The 17,265-nt window shown below is 45.6% G+C and overlaps 1 protein-coding gene across 1 annotated transcript in view; it reads right to left on the bottom strand.

Annotated features, from left to right (window-relative positions):
- LOC128715568 (myosin heavy chain, muscle) overlaps positions 1-16,573 on the bottom strand; it is a 21,724-nt gene extending 5,151 nt beyond the window's left edge. The window contains exons 1-12 of the mRNA XM_053810474.1: positions 16,367-16,573; positions 15,337-15,480; positions 14,312-14,692; positions 14,066-14,228; positions 12,735-12,838; positions 10,594-11,001; positions 9,323-9,493; positions 6,711-7,300; positions 5,029-5,155; positions 3,494-3,757; positions 1,678-1,887; positions 656-1,542 (exon numbers count right to left, since the gene is read on the bottom strand). Coding sequence (XP_053666449.1) covers positions 656-1,542; positions 1,678-1,887; positions 3,494-3,757; positions 5,029-5,155; positions 6,711-7,300; positions 9,323-9,493; positions 10,594-11,001; positions 12,735-12,838; positions 14,066-14,228; positions 14,312-14,692; positions 15,337-15,480; positions 16,367-16,573 — 3,656 coding nt within the window. The remainder of the gene's footprint in view (positions 1-655; positions 1,543-1,677; positions 1,888-3,493; positions 3,758-5,028; positions 5,156-6,710; positions 7,301-9,322; positions 9,494-10,593; positions 11,002-12,734; positions 12,839-14,065; positions 14,229-14,311; positions 14,693-15,336; positions 15,481-16,366) is intronic.
- Between the last annotated feature and the right edge of the window lie 692 nt (positions 16,574-17,265).

Genomic DNA, 17,265 nt, shown 5'->3' with positions numbered 1-17,265 from the left:
AATCATTTCATCTCGAAGCACAATAAACATGTGCACAACATCCTCACTACTGCTGTCGTTGTGTTGCTCGAATGATACTGGTACTCGGCATGGGGTAAAGTGCTTTAAATGCTTCGTGGGTTGAATTTTGCTGGTTGGATATGCGGTATGGAGTGAAAAGGTAAGTGAATCGCTTCCATCGACCCTTTTCCCTATGGTGGTGTGGAGGTTTTTGTTGGGGGTTTTGGATTTTTGTACTGTTGATCAACCATGGGCACACGGTCATCTGTAGTGTGCAAGAGCAGATGCTAATCCGTACGCCGGATACGTTACCTTTTCGCGGGACAGCTGGTCGCAGGCGGTACGAGTGTTGTTCAGCTCATTGTACATGTTAGCGCGGTCGTGTTCAGCCCTGGTTAGTATTGCATTTTGATTTCATTGTACCGCATAGAACAACACCCAAGAGCGTATGAGAAGCAATAGTTCAGTTTTAGACAAGAACAGATATAGATTGAGAGAAAGAAAAAAGAAAGAACACGTAGTTTAGATCAACCATCCACATTCCAACCAAAAATCAACCCATTGCGGCGTAAAATCTCCATATTCGTAGCACGCTGTCTCGCCGATCTGCGAAAGAAGGATAAACACGGGACCCAGTAAGATCCGAAATACTCACTTGGTCTTCAGTTTGTTCAGCTGATCGACCTGCTCGGCCATTTCAGCAACGGCATCGTTGTGCTTCTTGCGCAGGTTAGCCAGAGTGCCCTCATGCTGGATGTTGGCTTCCTCCAGATCGCGACGCAGCTTAGCCAGCTCAGCCTCACGCTTCTTGTTCAGCTCAATCTGGGCCGAGGTGGCACCGCCAGCCTCTTCCAGACGCTCGCCCAGCTCCTCAAGCTCGCGAGCCAGATCAGCACGCTGCTTCTCAGCCTTGGCGCGGGCCTGACGCTCGGCCTCGACTTCCTCCTCGAGCTCCTCAATGCGAGCCTGCAGTTCCTTGATCTGCTTCTGCAGCTTGCCAACCAGCGACTGTTCGTCTTCCAGCTTGGCGGACAGAGCGGAGATTTCCTTATCCTTGCGCAGGACGGTCTGCTCCAGCTCCTTCTTGTTGCGCTCCAGATCGGCAACAGCCTCCTGGGTCAGCTTCAGGTCACCCTCAACCTTGCGCTTAGCCTTCTCAACGTCACCGCGAAGCTTCTTCTCGCGCTCCAGCGAGTCCTCCAGCTCATCCAGAGTCTGCTCCAGCTTGGCCTTCACCTTGTTCAGGTGGTTCACCTTGTCTTCGGCGGCCTGCAGTTCCTCGGCGGTCTTCTGGTTGACCTCACCCTGCATCTTCTTCTCCTTGTTCAGCTTGTTGATGAGCTCATCCTGGTGGGCAATCTCATCGTTCAAGTTGCGGATCTGGTGATCCTTGGAGGCCTTGTCCTGCTCAATCTTCTGGATCTGCAGTTCCAGGTCCTCGGCATCCTTCTTCTGGCTGCCGATTTCCTGCTCCAACTTCTTCTTGGTCTGGAAGAGCTGGTTGCGGGCATCCTCTTCCTGGGCCAGGCGCTCCTGGGTGTCCTGTTAGCCAGTACATCAGAATTGAAATGTTCATTGCTTAGTATTTGTTACCAATGCATTGGTACTGAGGGCGAATGGGTGACCAACGTTTCGTAAGGAACATCGACTCACACTTCACCATGACAAAATACTTACGCGCAACTGGTTCTCCAGGTCGTTCTTCTGGGCGGTCAACTTGGCGGCCTTCTCCTGGTATTCCTGGAGGGCTCCCTTCTCACCGGACAGAGAATCCAGCAGAGCGGTTTTCTCAGCCAGCAGTTTGCTGTTGAGAGCTTCCAGCTCCTTGCGCATCTTCTCTTCCTTCTCATAGGCTTCCTGTGCCTTCTGGGCCTTCTCTTCTAGTTTCTGTAATTTGGAATCGGATGTGTGCTCTTTCACTGCGCTGCCTCTTCGCTTCGGTGTGGCAGGTGCTGGGACAGTAGCGCTGTCACCACCGGTTGCTGGAATCGTTGCGTTTGTCGTTGCAGGCACCGATGTTGGTTGTGGTTGTTTTGCATCCGATTCGGAAGCCGGAGCGGCGGAAAAATTAAAGCTAGGCATTGTAAAGGTAACCTCTACATCGGGTTCAATTGGCTGATCCATCGTTTAATACTTTCGGGATGCACTCGCGTTCGTTTTTGTATGATTCTAGAATAGCTAAATGCTAGCAAATGTTGCACTATCTGCTGCAGCAACCGCACAGTCTTCTTTTGCGAATAAAAAATGCAAACCAATGCGCTTACTCCAGCCCAAAAAATACGCTTCAGGCTGCCTCACAATGCATTCAATACTGCTTGCAAATACTGCACATAAACGCTTTCTTATCTAATCTGAACACAGGCACTAATCTAAACTATCACCCAAAGCACTAAGCCTGGATCACTACAAATGCACACTTGCTTCGTTGGACCGTTCTAAAGCTCAGGTAGAGGTCCGCGCACTGTCCCACGATCGACTGGAGCCGGGATGGAAATGATCAGACAGCTCCAGCTCCCTAGGTGTGGTAAGTGATCATCATCATCATCAGCACATCCCACCTTCGCACCCAACACACTCATGCGCATTCCGATTGACACGCATATGACATTCGCAATACACGTTCGTGTGCATGCGCGCGGAGAGCAATCTGCACTCCATTTCCTACGGTTGAGTAATAAATTTCCGAATTTTCCAGCAACGCCTACACGCTAGCGTGTATCTGCTGCTGCGTGTAGTGGGACCGAATCGCATTAAAAACACGTTTTATGGCATCCCCGCAAATGAACGAAAATAGCACAAACACGATGTCGAATCCACTTTGAAAAACGGAAGGAGGGATGCGATTGAATAAATAATCTTAGGATACCTTTCCGCTCAGCCCCGCGATATGGGGAAAAAATGTTGCAGCAAAAAGTAGTTTAAAGTGGCTCGCCACCATAACAGAACGAGTGTGGCCTTGTTTTCCATCATTAGCACTCAAATTATACTCTCATCCAAGATGCTACAAAATGAAGGTGGAGGAATGCGAAACACATTACTTCCTGCCCTGCCCTGCCCTTTACAACCAGCTGTATTTTTGGAACCAAACGGATGGAACGGATCTGGTTGGAAAAGATCGAATGCTTAAATTTAGATCTCATTCCCACACCTTCCCGACACATGTTGCAGCCAGGTCTGTCCCATGAGTCACAATGGTAGGTAGCTTCCAGCGGTAGGTACTGGCAGGGACGTCGGGTGGAAAATTTCATCATCTTATTCACGCCAGGTGAAAAAGTATGTCTCTGCTTGGGAAAACGTAGATCACAGGTCATCTACATCAGCAGTGCGGCATAAAATATGAGCAGTGACAGGTGCTCGCAACCGTCAATCAACCAACATCAGCTCCCTAGACAAACGCCAACAGCTCCTGTGTGCTAGTGTGGCCGATGGTGACGCAAGCAGTTAACCAGCACGACGACGCTGCCGCATGTTGTAAACACTTAAAAATACTCACAGCAATCTGGTCCTCAACACGGGAAACGTTAAGCAGAGGCTTGACCTTCTGCCACAACTTCCACCAGGCCCAGGTACGCAGCTTCAGGTACTTGCGCAGATTGCGCTGGACGATCTCCAGGGAGACACGCTGTTCCTGCTGCTTCTTGAACTCCTTACGGGACAGGTAACCACGGCACCAGGCCTGCATCCAGGACATGATCTTGCTGAGACGTTCATCACGGAACTCCTCCATCTGACCCAGGACACCGGCACGGAAGAAGACCTGTTTTTCAGCAGCATCAAGTTATGGTGGAACCCCAACGGCGTTACAATAGTGCCGTGTGGAAAAAGAAATACAACCGGTTAGAATCGTCGATCGTCGTCTGCGTCACTATTTTCATTGATGGGGATTTCGATGGAAACGGGTGAATCGGTGAAACGAAGTGATATGAAGGACACGACACACATTTACATGTAGGTATGATACACATAAAACACATATTTATATGAGTTGGCTAACGATACAGTATGAAGCAAATAGACAGATGAAAGAATTAGCAATCCAGCGTTATGAGGTTTTATTAGCATTCGGAAGGAACATTCTGGTGTGAAGTGTGCAGGGAAATAGAGAATTTATTACTGTCAGATTTAGCAAGTGAGTCAGTGCTATTTGGAGGCAACTGAAGACTGGGGACTTGGGACTGGGGATTGAGATTATTTTTAAAAGTTTAAACGCAAAACTTCCACGTGTAGGAGCAGGGTGTGGCAGCAGTTTGCATGCGTGTGTTGCTTGGTACTGCTTTTTTTGAGGAAGGGCTAAGAAAACATAAATGTAAGCGAGTATGTCGGTGAGCAACATGCGATTGGCGAAAATTGTACACGCTCGATTGGATGGCGCACATGACAGACCAGCCAGCTATACCTTGGTCTTGCCCATGCGGAACTGTTCTTCCGGCAGCTGTATGTGGGTGAGTACGATCTGAGTCACTTTCTCTGGCGAGCAAGGCTCTTTGATGAGTTGTGGGCACAGAATTTTGTATCTGCGTTTCAACGGGATCGTGTAGTGGTGGTTGGTGGTGTTGGAGGTTGTGGTATGAAGAGATAAAAAATATATCGTGCAATAATAAATGTGTTTGGTGGTAAAACAGGTTGTGGAGCACATGTTGGAACATATAATACAAAGGAACGCATCGAGATAACCGATTGTGGGAGGTTTCGATTCGAAAACAGCCGGACACATCGCATCCGGTCAGCCTTGCAAGTGGATGTGCGATGGTTCCGACGGTTTTGAGCCGAGTTCGATACATTCGTGTTGGGTTTGTAAAGGTTTACGGTCTTGTTCGTACACCCTTTAGCCAGGCCAATAAGATCACTACTTTGTACAATCGGAAGTCCATCTACTGATTCTACCTCTACTACTACTAATTCGCTCCGCTAATACTACGAGCACTACCATGATTGGCGCGATACTATTCACAGGAGTCTAAATGCCAATTTCTACTAATGCCAATTCGCACAAAATTTAACACGTTTTACTAATTTGAATGTTCATGCCTTGGTATTTCCCAAACGGTACTGATCGGAATTCAGCCCAACGGCATCGATGATCAATTGAGCAATTTTGCGACCTTCTTTTTCGACGTCCATACCTTCGACGGCTTTGGGATTCAGGATTTTGTAGCTATTGGCGGAGTTTTAGTTGTATGAGTAAAATTTTTGTTCGAATTGTCGGTCATTTTGTTGGCACAATTCGATATGGAATCATTGGTAGATGTACGTAGATTGGAATAGAAAGAAAACCAATTCATTTGGCTGTGATTAGAAATTTTGGATCATTCCAGGTTACTGTGGATTGGTACATAAGCTAGTAGAGAAGAGTCCCAATAACAGAGAGGCGTGAAACACACAGACGGAGAGAGAGAGAAAGAGAGAAAAAAGACAATGGAGTGGGGGGAAAGAGGCTGTGTGGGTGATCTTCTGCAACGAGGTACATCATTGGTTATTGCAGAGTCAACCAAAGCAAAATCGGGATCCCTAATGAACAGTAGAGGGATTGGTGCTGGTTTTGAGTATAGAAGTAGTAACACATCGTTCGCCTGAACGTCGGAACCTTGAACGCTCATTGTCGGTTCCCTAACGTGCAGACAACCCGGCAGGGTGTACAAGGAAGCAAATGGGAAAGTCCTGATCAAATGACCAGCTCTCGGGGTCAGGCAATATCAAACAACAGCACAATACACTAGGTGGCAGAGTAATGATTTAAGGTATTAAACTGTATATAGAGTAACTGGGGTCATGCCTTGGTGTTTCCGAGACGATACAATTCACTGTCGAGACCGGCCGCATCCATGATGACTTGGGCAGTTTTCTTCAAGTCTTTCTCGGCCTCGACTCCCTTAGGATTAAGGATCATGTACCTATTCGTTCGGTATTGTTCATGATGTTTTGGACGGAAGGGTTTTGTAATTGTATTTGGATCGAATGCGTGCAGGTGACGATTGAAACACATAGTTTGGTGGAACAGGAGAAAAAAAAGAAACGGACAAAATGGTATGAATACATGGTTGTAACGGCACATATGGACGAATTCTTCGACAGGGCTTGGTCCTTGATTGTTTTGCAAGGTGGATACTGTCGCTGGTGCTTGGAAGGACACATCCAAGTAAATGGAACTGGAGGAATGGGGTTCGATGCATTGATCTGGAAGACAAATCGACACGAATCACAGACACGTACAGGGATGACTAGGGGTTGAAGACAGGGCCGATCATTATTCATCGTGTCGGCTAAAACACATAGTTCACAAATGGACAAGACAAATGAAGCGGACAAGTGGTGGAATTCATGAAGAAAATTCATAGTAAAAAGATGCCTGCCTTGGTGTGACCAATACGGTAGGAGTCGGGGTCCAGACCGATGGCTTCGAAGCACTTCTCGGCTGCCTTCTTGCCCTCAGACTCAGCCTGCATGGCGGCTGGGGCCAAGATCAGATAACTTTTCAGATTGTATCACAAGGGGTATGGAATCAAGTACGACGCCAGAGGGAGCGGGATTGGAAGAGATAAAAAGAGACGAAGAGATCAGCGATTGTTTTTCCCATTTTCGGGACGGTTGGTTCCTACAGGGCCCAACTTCGGATTAGGTATCGGTATCATCTCAAAGTTCCAGTTTGATTTTGTTTTTCAACGATGTCGATACGTCGCTCCTAACAGAAAGATTGCGTTTAGGATACTTACCGCAGCTTGAAGTCAGGGTACATCATGCGGTTAGGGAAGCCCTTACGGCAAATACGGATACCTTCAAGTACACCGTTACAAGTCAGCTGGTGCATGACCAAGTGAGCATCAACGACACCGGCCGTCTTCATTTCGTTGGGAATGATACAACGGACAAAGTGAGGCTGAGTAGACTTCAGCGTGGTCATCAGGTTGTTCAGCTGTTCCTTGTACGAGGACGAGACAGTGGCGAAACCAGCGCCCTTCTTGCCACGACCTCCCTTGGCGGCGGCCGGATCAGCCGACTGGCCTGGGTGATCAGCGAAGATCTCAACCATCAGGGCGTTGCTACCCTTCTTGAACTGGTCGACGACAGTGTCGTTCAGCGGATCCTTGTTCTTCTCAAGCCATCCAGTGATGTTGTACGACACAACACCAGCGTAGTGACCAATGGCAAAGTGACCGGCCGGGATACCTGGCTTCGGTGGGCGCGGCTTCATGAACGGAGCCGACTTGCCGAGATGGTTGGTCATCAGCTTCTCAGCAAAGGTCTGATCGGTGGCCTTCGGGAACATAGACTCTTCCTCAAGAATCGACAGGATACCCATGGGCTGTTTACCGCGACATCAAGTTCGAAGTTATTGGTGGCATACGGGGAAATTGGGAGAGAAAATGTTTCCATTAGTCAACTGAACGTTTCAGACGGTCGGCTGCTGTTGACATGCAAAGCAATTCTTGCAATTAGCATTGTTTCCGTAAGAAAAACAAAATCATCGCACTTTTACGCTACGTTAGTATAAACCTGTAAAGGTGCTCATTCGAGTGGTGTTTTAGGTTACTTTTGTTTCGCACACGCACGCTCAACTTACCAGTTGGTAGATTTAGCAAATAGCATCGAAGCAGCATAATGTTAATGGCATCTAATTCTACAAAAAAAGTAGTTAACTCGACAAAATGATCACGGTTTGGATGGAGGTATTAAAACAACGTTCAAAATATTGAATGTTAAAAATGGCGCCCTCAACAAAATTACAAAATTACTCTTCATTTCAACAACAGGGTAAAACGGACAAAAAAGAATTGAGAAAAAACGGATCCTGCTGTTGCTCCGAGCTCTAGCCTCTGCGATAACTTCACAGTGGTTTAACCGACAAAATGATGGGTTTGCACGTTTTCAATGCAGGTTATTTCAAGCTAAATTTTCGAAAGTACTTCATGAAAAATACACGTTATGAAGCACGTATTTTACTATACTACTTACAAAACAAAACAAAAGATCGTATTTGTGCAAAATCCTCCACAGGGACAACTTTCCAGTTACTCCCTTCCCAAGGCATAGACGGGTCTAGGCGATTAGATAATTTACCACTTCGGTACTACCTTCTCGATCAAATCGATCGTAGGCTGCAGATCGAGCCCGAAATCAATAAACGTCCACTGTATGCCTTCGCGTTCGTACTCTTCTTGCTCTAGGATGAACATGTAGTGATTGAAAAACTGTTGCAGCCGCTCGTTGGTGAAATTGATACAGAGCTGATTGAAACCGTTGTTCTGTGCCATTGTCGCACGAGCAAGAGCAGTGGACATATGGAGCCAAGATGGCCGGATTTGACCATCGGACGCGCGTAAACAACGTGGGCAGAAATAGGGCAGTACGGGTTAATGATGACAAAACACAGAGCGATACAGGATGGTACGGGGTTATGTATTGTACGAGAAGAAAGAGAGAAAAGAAAAGGGAAAGATGTTCAGTTTAGTGGAGATCGTGATCGAAGGTTCGAGCTTCGTTTTCCGATCGTAGATGGTGAAGGTATAAACATGAGTAAACTACAGTCACACAACATCCAGTCAAGTGACACTGGGTTCCAGCATCGAGCATAGCGCGGCGTTGGCGGCAGCGTGGCAGAGTTCAGTCCCGAGTTAGCTCTACCTTCTCGATCAGTTCAATACACTGCTGCAGATCCATGCCGAAATCGATGAAGGTCCACTCGATGCCCTCACGCTGGTACTCTTCTTGTTCCAGAACGAACATGTGGTGGTTGAAGAACTGCTGCAGTTTCTCATTGGTGAAGTTAATACACAGCTGCTCGAATCCGTTAAACTGCGCATCGTCACATATGGCGCGAGTAGTAACCGATCCAAACACAAAGTAGCAACATGTAACAACCATGGTGGAATGGATAAAAAGTTGAGGAATATATGGATAGAGGTTAGTGACGATGTGAAATCATTTCGATACGTGGAAGATTTCGATTTGGTATCAATAAACATCCTATATCTAGGGAGCTGGTCAGAAAATTCCATATTTTCTTCGCCAGTATGTATGATATGAGTTGTAACTAAGGCTAGAATAGGTAAGACTTTGCTCTGTCGGTCTTTTCCCGGAACTTATCGGTCCAGTTGTTGGAGTTGTCGGGTAAGGAAACTTATCAGGAAGCTGTTTCTCTAACAGGAAGTTTTCCCAAAAGTTGTTCTTGCAAGGAAACAATATCACCTACAAAGGTCCTTTCATTGGCCTTTTGGAAGTAGACATCTAAGCTTACACTTAGACTAAACAGTGTCGGAAACATTTGGCTCACAGCATTGAAGCGCTCTTTAATGAGTCACAAAAAGGCATCCTCTCGCCGTTGTACCTTTTCAATCAGATCAATACAGGCCAGCAAGTCCATACCGAAATCGATGAAGGCCCAGTTGATACCTTCTTTCTTGTATTCTTCCTGCTCCAGGACGAACATGTGGTGGTTGAAGAACTGCTGCAGCTTCTCATTGGTGAAGTTAATACACAGCTGCTCGAAACCGTTGAACTATTGGGAGGTGAGGATGAAGTCAAGGGATTCGCACAGGTTCCAGGTTAAAATGTTTCCGATTCAAACGAACGTTGCCATATGTTTGTCCATGTAAACTCAGTGACGGTATGTAGTGGTAATATGACATCAAACACGTGATGTGGATCAGACCAAAAGAGTCTTGTAGTGAATTCTTCTTTACCCGAAAGTATAGGTTTTGGTATTGAGTTACTTGAATGTGGAGATGTTTATATGTTCAACGGGAAGTAATATTCTTTGGGGATCGATCTAACATCGAACCTATAGGAAACGACACACATTCGTGTTCGGGGCACATTTACAGGAAGGAAATTAGTTCACATTTACATGTAACATGAGATTCAGTTTCATGCCACCAAAACCATTTACCTTCTAATCATAGATGACCATAGATGTGCCACGGCACTTCGTAACGCTGTGATTCTGTTGAACTGTATGGGTAAACACATATTTTCCCATGCGGACAATTTGGGGCATTGTATTTGCAAGATGATCCGTACATTGTAGCACATGAGATTGTATGGACCATCTTCAAACACAAACACATTCGTTAATGCATGGATACAGGCTATTTCATGCCATTTCCTTTGGATAACTCATTCAAAACAATCGACAGAAACGAACAATACAACCCAGTCTGGTGTTGTTTGTTCACACAGAAAACCAAACAGACGGGTAGGCACCTTTTCGATCAGCTCGACACAGGCCAGCAAGTCCATACCGAAATCGATGAAGGCCCAGTTAATACCCTCTTTCTTATATTCTTCCTGCTCCAGGACAAACATGTGGTGGTTGAAGAACTGCTGCAGCTTCTCATTGGTGAAGTTAATACAGAGCTGCTCGAAACCGTTGAACTACGGGATGGTTCAAATCATAAAATTCTCTTAATAAAGATTCACACCAAGTGAAGCTTCGAGATCGCAACAAATGAAACCTAAATGTGGAGCACTGAACCATGCTTTGAATCATCGATTGAAATGTGCAGTAATTGTAATGTTTCCACTAGCATCTATACTGAGCTGGGTAAAAGTGTAACCGTTGTACCTTTTCTGTGTTAACCGTGGTCCCCAAATACTTACGTCGAAGATTTCGAAACCAGCAATATCCAGTACACCAATGAACTGAGCACGCTTCTGCTTGGTGTCCAGAGTCTCGTTACACTTCTTGACCAGCCACTTGAAGAGACGATCGAAGATACCCTTGCAAAGGGCACCGACCGAGTTGGTGACCTGGTCCTTGTTCTGACCCTTGGTGACGAACTCGTTACCGACCTTAATACGTGGCTTCAGCAGATTCTTGTACAGATCGTCAGTACCGACACCGAGCAGCTTGGCAACCTTGTCACCATCCTCGGTACCGTCAGCCTCAGCCTGCTCTTCGCGACCCTTCTGCTTGAACTGCATGCGACCCATGTGCATGACAGCGGAAGTGATACGGTAGATGTTGTCCTTCTCCTCCTGAGTGAAACCCAGAACGTTGAAGGCTTCCTGTAGTGTTCCGATGCCGATTGGTGTGGAGAAAACGAGAAAGAAATCGATTAGAGCTACATTCTACTATGGCCTTTATGTCACAAACCGGGTAGGGTACGAACATGCACGATGGATTCTTATAATCAAGCTTTAGTAAATATGGCAATGAAGCATTAGAGCGCGACTTTATTTACAAAGATCGAAAGTATTTCATCAAAACGTAGACGAAAGGCTGCTATTGCAGTTTTACTACAATAATTTACGTGATTTTTCCTGTAGCATTGGACAAGTGTCACAATACTTTGCTGATACAGCTTTTGCACCGAATGCGAAACTGATAGAATTGAATTTTACAACGATCATTTTGTGGGCAAGATTGTAACGTATGATGCCACGGTTGTACGATGCTATTCCTTCTGTTTCTCACAGAGATATTCGATCGTCCAGTTATGATTCGCTCGTGAACAGATCGGTCGACACAAGATGGGAACACAGAGTGAAGACAAAACAACAGTATGCTGTCCCATGTTTGCACATCTGGGAAGTTGGCACTTACATCGGTCAACAGACATTCCTCACCGTCATCGACGTTGGGAATGGTGATTTTACCCTGAGAAACGCTGTTGTAATCGTAGATGTCGTTCGACAAGAAGCACATATCTGTATGGAAAAGTTTAACATTAATTTTCTCTCATCTAGAGCTGGATACGGCTTCTTCTGCTGGAAATGTAGGTGTTCTGATAATTTTCCTAGTGATGTTCTGGTAATGAAACCGCCGGCTGCGTTCGTCTCTGGTATACTTAATCGACCGTCCTTTCTGTTTTGGTTGTGCTGCTTTTGCGTTAGCTTATACACGTACACAAACACACACACACGCGGACACACGGAACACACATACAGACACATAATTGTTTAATGCATTTGAACTTTACAAACAAAACACGCTTCGCGAAAGAAAATCTGTATGACAGAGTTTTCTCATTAGGATTATTTACGGTCAAGCGAGGCGACATGGGAGCGATCTCGAAGATGGAGGATTGATTTTGTATATAGACGATCTGTTTAAACTAAATTTCATCAGGAAGGCTACGGAACTTTTTGCACCAATTATAGGACACGCTCCCAGCGCACACGAATTCGGAACAAAACGAACATACTGGCACAGGTTGATATCTTACATAGGATTCATAGGCAAAAACGGAAGAAAACAAAAACATACATCATCCGTATGTTGTCGGTGACTAAAACTGTACAAGGAACTGAAAGAAACGTGTGCTGTTTTCTTCGGGGTCGGCAAAACAAAGGCAGATCACACCGCCACAGAACGGGATAATCGAGCAACGGTATGTTACGCCTAACTTACGTCCAACTGTTCGAATTCTTCCGCATCGTTTACGCCCGGGATGCGTGTCTTGCCTTGGGTAATGGTTGGATAATCGCTTATGCGGGAACTTAATAACGTAAGTTCTTCAAATATGAAAGAAGAATCATTAGTTTAATTATACCAGCTGCACCTACTACAATCAATCAAAAAAGTCACGTCCCATCACAACATTGGTTGTGATGGTTAGAGTCTAAAGGTATTACAGCTGAATGCAACAGTATCAGGCGAGAATATCCTCCATTGGACGTGGGCAAATGAACGTGAAGCAAACAGTGAAAGCAACATGGACAAGCAATGTTCGCAAGAAACATGGTGGCTGAGTGTTCTGTTCAGACAGACATGTTTAGCACCATCGGCCGATTCTTACATCGGTGATCTGCATTTCTTCTCCATCGTCTACGCTCGGGATTGTCGTTTTGCCCTGGGCCACGATATGGTAGTCATGGATGTTGTTGGAGAGGAAACAGATTTCTGTGGTGTTGCATGGAAGTGGTGGTCGTGGTGATCACGTTTTGTGCGGGATATATTTGTTTGTTGGTGGTGTTTATGTGATTTTAGGGTTGAACGGGTTTGTGCGCGTTGGAATGATATGGAAGTGGATGAATAGATATAGTAAGATTAGCCAAACTGTTGTTGTTTTTTTTACATAACAAGAGATTATATTCGCTTCGTAGAATACTCTCTATCACAGTCGTATTGTGTATTGGGCGTAAGTAGTGAATGTCAAATGGATCGGCTTTTCCACCATAAGAAGTCCTGTATTGGAAAGCCTTTTCGGTAGTGATACGTGTACTCGTGAGGTTACTAAAGGATAAGAAGGCACACTCGATCTCGGGGTCGGTTCCATAGGAGCGAGGAGCATGCCATCTGGATGTAGGTGTTGTGGGTTTAAATTCGTGTCTAACTTTGCAGGCATACGTATTGACCAAACGTATTGAGGGTCAATGGTACGAGCCGTGCATCAATACTGGCTATTGTTGATACCAGTTCAAACTACTAACACTATTCTACTAATTTACAAAAAAGTGAAAAAAAACTCAAAATTTTAAAACAAAATAAAGAACACATAATAGCACCACAGGAAGGTGTCGAGTCTTACATCAGTCAGACCCATTTCCTCTCCATCGTCGACATTTGGAATGGTGGTCTTGCCTTGTGCAATGATCATGTAATCGTAAACGTCGTTACTGAGGAAACATTTCTCTAAAGTTACGAAAACGGTAAAAACACTGTTAGTTATGAACGGGTGCTTGATCAACTGTTTCCAATGTTGGTCATAACGGGGTGGTGAAATAAAGTAAGGACATAACAATGGTGTCAACACAAGTCAACGAAGGTGGCGAAAGACAAGTGTGGTGTACGTTAGCACGCTTGCACTAGGATCCGGGAAATGTTGCGGCGCCCCCCGTTGGCAAGGCTGGTTCCATTCCTTGGGTTGACCAGCCGCCACATTGTACGTGGCCCTTACGGAAGATCGATTGCAGCCAACCAGTGTTCACCTCATAGCTCCGGGTCGATGAACAGAAAGTAGACACAGGTGGGTCGATTCGGAACAATTTTCAAATTGCCTTCGTATCGCAGTTGTATCACAGTAAATGTCTTTCAAGTTACAAGTGTGGTCCGAGAGTAGGTCAATTGCTGCTGTCCGGTAAAGTATGTTTGGTGGAGTAAGTCCTAGAGTGAATAGCTGTAAATTACCTTTCAATCCCTTGACGGATCCAGACATGATCTGGTAGAAGATGTGGTACGAACGCTCCAGAGTCTGCTGCGAGATGACACGGGCCTTCTCCAGCAAGTAAGTCTCAATATCGGCACCAGCCAGCTTACCGCTTCCAGTGAAGTGGATACGGATGAACTTACCCTGTTATGGGGCAAAACACATGCGACTTTTAGCAACCAGCCAAACTTTAACCAGAATTCGCATGATGTTTTTGCAATACTTACGAAACGAGACGAGTTATCGTTACGCACGGTCTTGGCGTTACCGAAGGCCTCAAGTACGGGGTTAGTCTGGACGACCTGATCTTCCAGGGATCCCTTCTTCTCAGCGTTCTCGTCCTTCTTGCCTGACGCGCCAATGGTGGCGAAGTACGCAATGACCTTCTTCGTGTTCTCAGTCTTTCCGGCACCAGATTCACCGGTAATCAACATAGACTGGTTCTCATGGTTGGTCAACATGTTGACGTAGGCACCGTCAGAGACGGCGAACAGATGGGGCGGCACTTCATTACGGCGCTTGCCACGGTACATCTTGGCGCAACGGTTGGTATACAGCGGGTAACGCTTGTACGGGTTGATGACAACACAGAACAAGCCCGAGTAGGTCTGCGGTGGCGATATTTAGCGGCAGGTGGAAAGAACATGGTATCAACAATTAGAATGCGTCGACATGGCACGGGAAATTTCTTATAAACGTAAAAAAAACATCGTGATACGGGAGGTACGTTCGGTTTCAGGTAGATCTTGTTCTACTATAGATAACCGTAACGGTGGTGATTTTCGTCGATCGTTGGATGACTCCATCGAAACGGAAAATTAATGGCTGTAGTATTGTGCTAGGTCGTGTCCCGGTTTCTAGTAGCGGGATTAACTTCCGTGCCTCTTTACTGGTGAGAGAGAGAGATGGTGTGCTGCTTTTGCGGCTGTCGTATTTTAGACATTTTTCATGCGCGCACAAAGCGTTCACAAGGGAAGTAGTTTGGAAAGGAAAGGTGAGCGTTTCTATTGGGAATAATTAGTTTGAGAATGATCTGTGAGCGTTATCGAGGATTTTAATTATTAGAAATATATGTTTTCGTGTTAGATTTTTGGGGTTTGATAGTTTCTGGATTGTGATAGTGAAACATCGAAAACTACTGATACTGATGGCAGAACATTAAGGTGTTTCATTAGTTCCGAAATGGAAGTGGGACATTGGGTTAGACGTACATCATAGCCTAGCGTTTTAGCCATGCTGTAGCGATACTTACGTAGATAAGCTTAGCGTAGTATCTCTGTCTCAAGTTATGGAGTACAGAGGCATCGTTAAGATATGTCAAGTTGGACATATCCTCGCATTTCTCGTATTTCGGTGGGTTGACCTGGGACACCAAATCCTTCTTGTAGTCCTTGGTCTGTACTCATGTAACACGTACGTTAACGCGTACATCATCAAGCCATAGAGGGCATTGGTCGATTGGTACGGTACGCATAATCGACGCCAGCGGAACGTGAGTTCAACATGGGCAGATTTTATATTTTTCGCGTGCGATCAAAAAGTGATCATTTTGATCAAGCAAATAATGACGTATCCCGTAGAAGAGCCAAGTGGAATCGAGAAGAAAACGGAAACGAACGGACACAATAATTAGTTCCCTGCGCTTTTGCACTTACATAGATCAGTCTGGAGTAGTATCGTTGGCGTAAATTGTGGAGTACGGCAGCTTCATTTAGATAGGTCAGATCGGCCATATCTTCGACTTTCTCAAACTTCGGAGGATTCACTTGCGAAAGCTGTTCCTTTTTGAAGTTTTTCTCCTGTTCCGTGTGTTAAGTTGACGCAGGTGTATCGGTATGGCAGTACGAACCGGTAGATGAATTTTGCATGTGATTGTTTGTATGTATCCGTGTCGGTCGGTTGTTTTGAAATGGGTGCAATAAGATACGAAAATGGACAAATGGTCAATTGTGAACGTGAAATGTGTATCGTGTACGAAGTACTGATCGACTCCACTGTGATAGCTGAGTGGGTACAATACGTTCCCTAGAAGACATCGTTTGCGTATGTAGCAAACGATCATCTTGCAGGAAATGCATTACTTCGCGTCTCAGCCGTCGCGGGAGACGATCATTTACGGACAGAGCAACGAGTAAGTCTTTAAGAACTGTTGGAAGCAATGCATTCCAACCACATTGAAGCAAGCCGTCTGCTACCAGAAGTGCAGTGTTTGTGGTATGTAGGTGTGCCTTATCTGCAAAGGCCCCTTAGATGAGAGTCCTTCGATGGCGCGAATGTATTACCTCACCACCCGGCAGAGCGACGGTGACCAGGTCACCCTTGGTGGCCTTGATTTCACCCAACACATAGCCCTCCTTCTCTTCCGGAACCCAGCAAGCCTTCTTGGAATCGTACGGCTTGCTCTGATCGATACGCTTCTGCTCGAGCGAAACGAAAAGGAACTCAGTTGGATCCGGATCATCTCCGACCTGAACTGGTGGCTTCGGCATGTTGGATTAGTTTTTTCGAAATGAGACGCGGGCTAAAAGAGACACGTTAATTTGGTTTTGGCACAATTTTGGTTCAGCCCTTGCTTTTCGTCCTGTTTGGAAAAGGGAGAAAAAAGAAGGAAAAAAATAGCGCGGTGAGTTATTTCAGTTTGTTCGATATGGTTACATAAAAGCTCGCTAGATTGTTCAGATAACGGAGCACTTGCTATCACGGCTGGTGAGTTCGGGTGAAAGGCGAAAATAGCCAAACGTAACGCAAAACCAGTGACTCCTCTGGGTCTCTATCGGTTGCTTACTTTCTTGGAATGTAAATTATTGTTCACAATCCAAGACAGCTTGCTCAACCGTTAGAGATGCGCCAGAAAAGTCACTGGTATATTTAACCAACTATTCCCTATGTCCTGCAGCGATATGCTTTGCATTCCTACTTCTTGATTTATTCCGAAAACCCCCACCTGTTGGTGAGGTTGACCGAAGAAAAAAAAAATAAAAACATACATTCACATTCCTATAAGCCCACGCAGTAGAACACACTCATCCGTCGTGCTTAGCCAAGTGAAAATAACAACGGGTTCATTTCGTGAATTCGGTTCCGTATGTTATGCAAGATTCGCTAGGGGGTATGTGATGCGTGTAGCGCCCCAAATGTTCTATATTTATAGCACGCGCGCGTGCGAGGTTTCACCTCGAGA

This window comes from Anopheles marshallii, chromosome 3 (assembly GCF_943734725.1).
Source record: "Anopheles marshallii chromosome 3, idAnoMarsDA_429_01, whole genome shotgun sequence".
NCBI classification, from domain to species: domain Eukaryota; kingdom Metazoa; phylum Arthropoda; class Insecta; order Diptera; family Culicidae; genus Anopheles; species Anopheles marshallii.
Note: the sequence above shows the minus strand (reverse complement) of the source record. Positions and strands in the feature narration are given on the sequence as shown.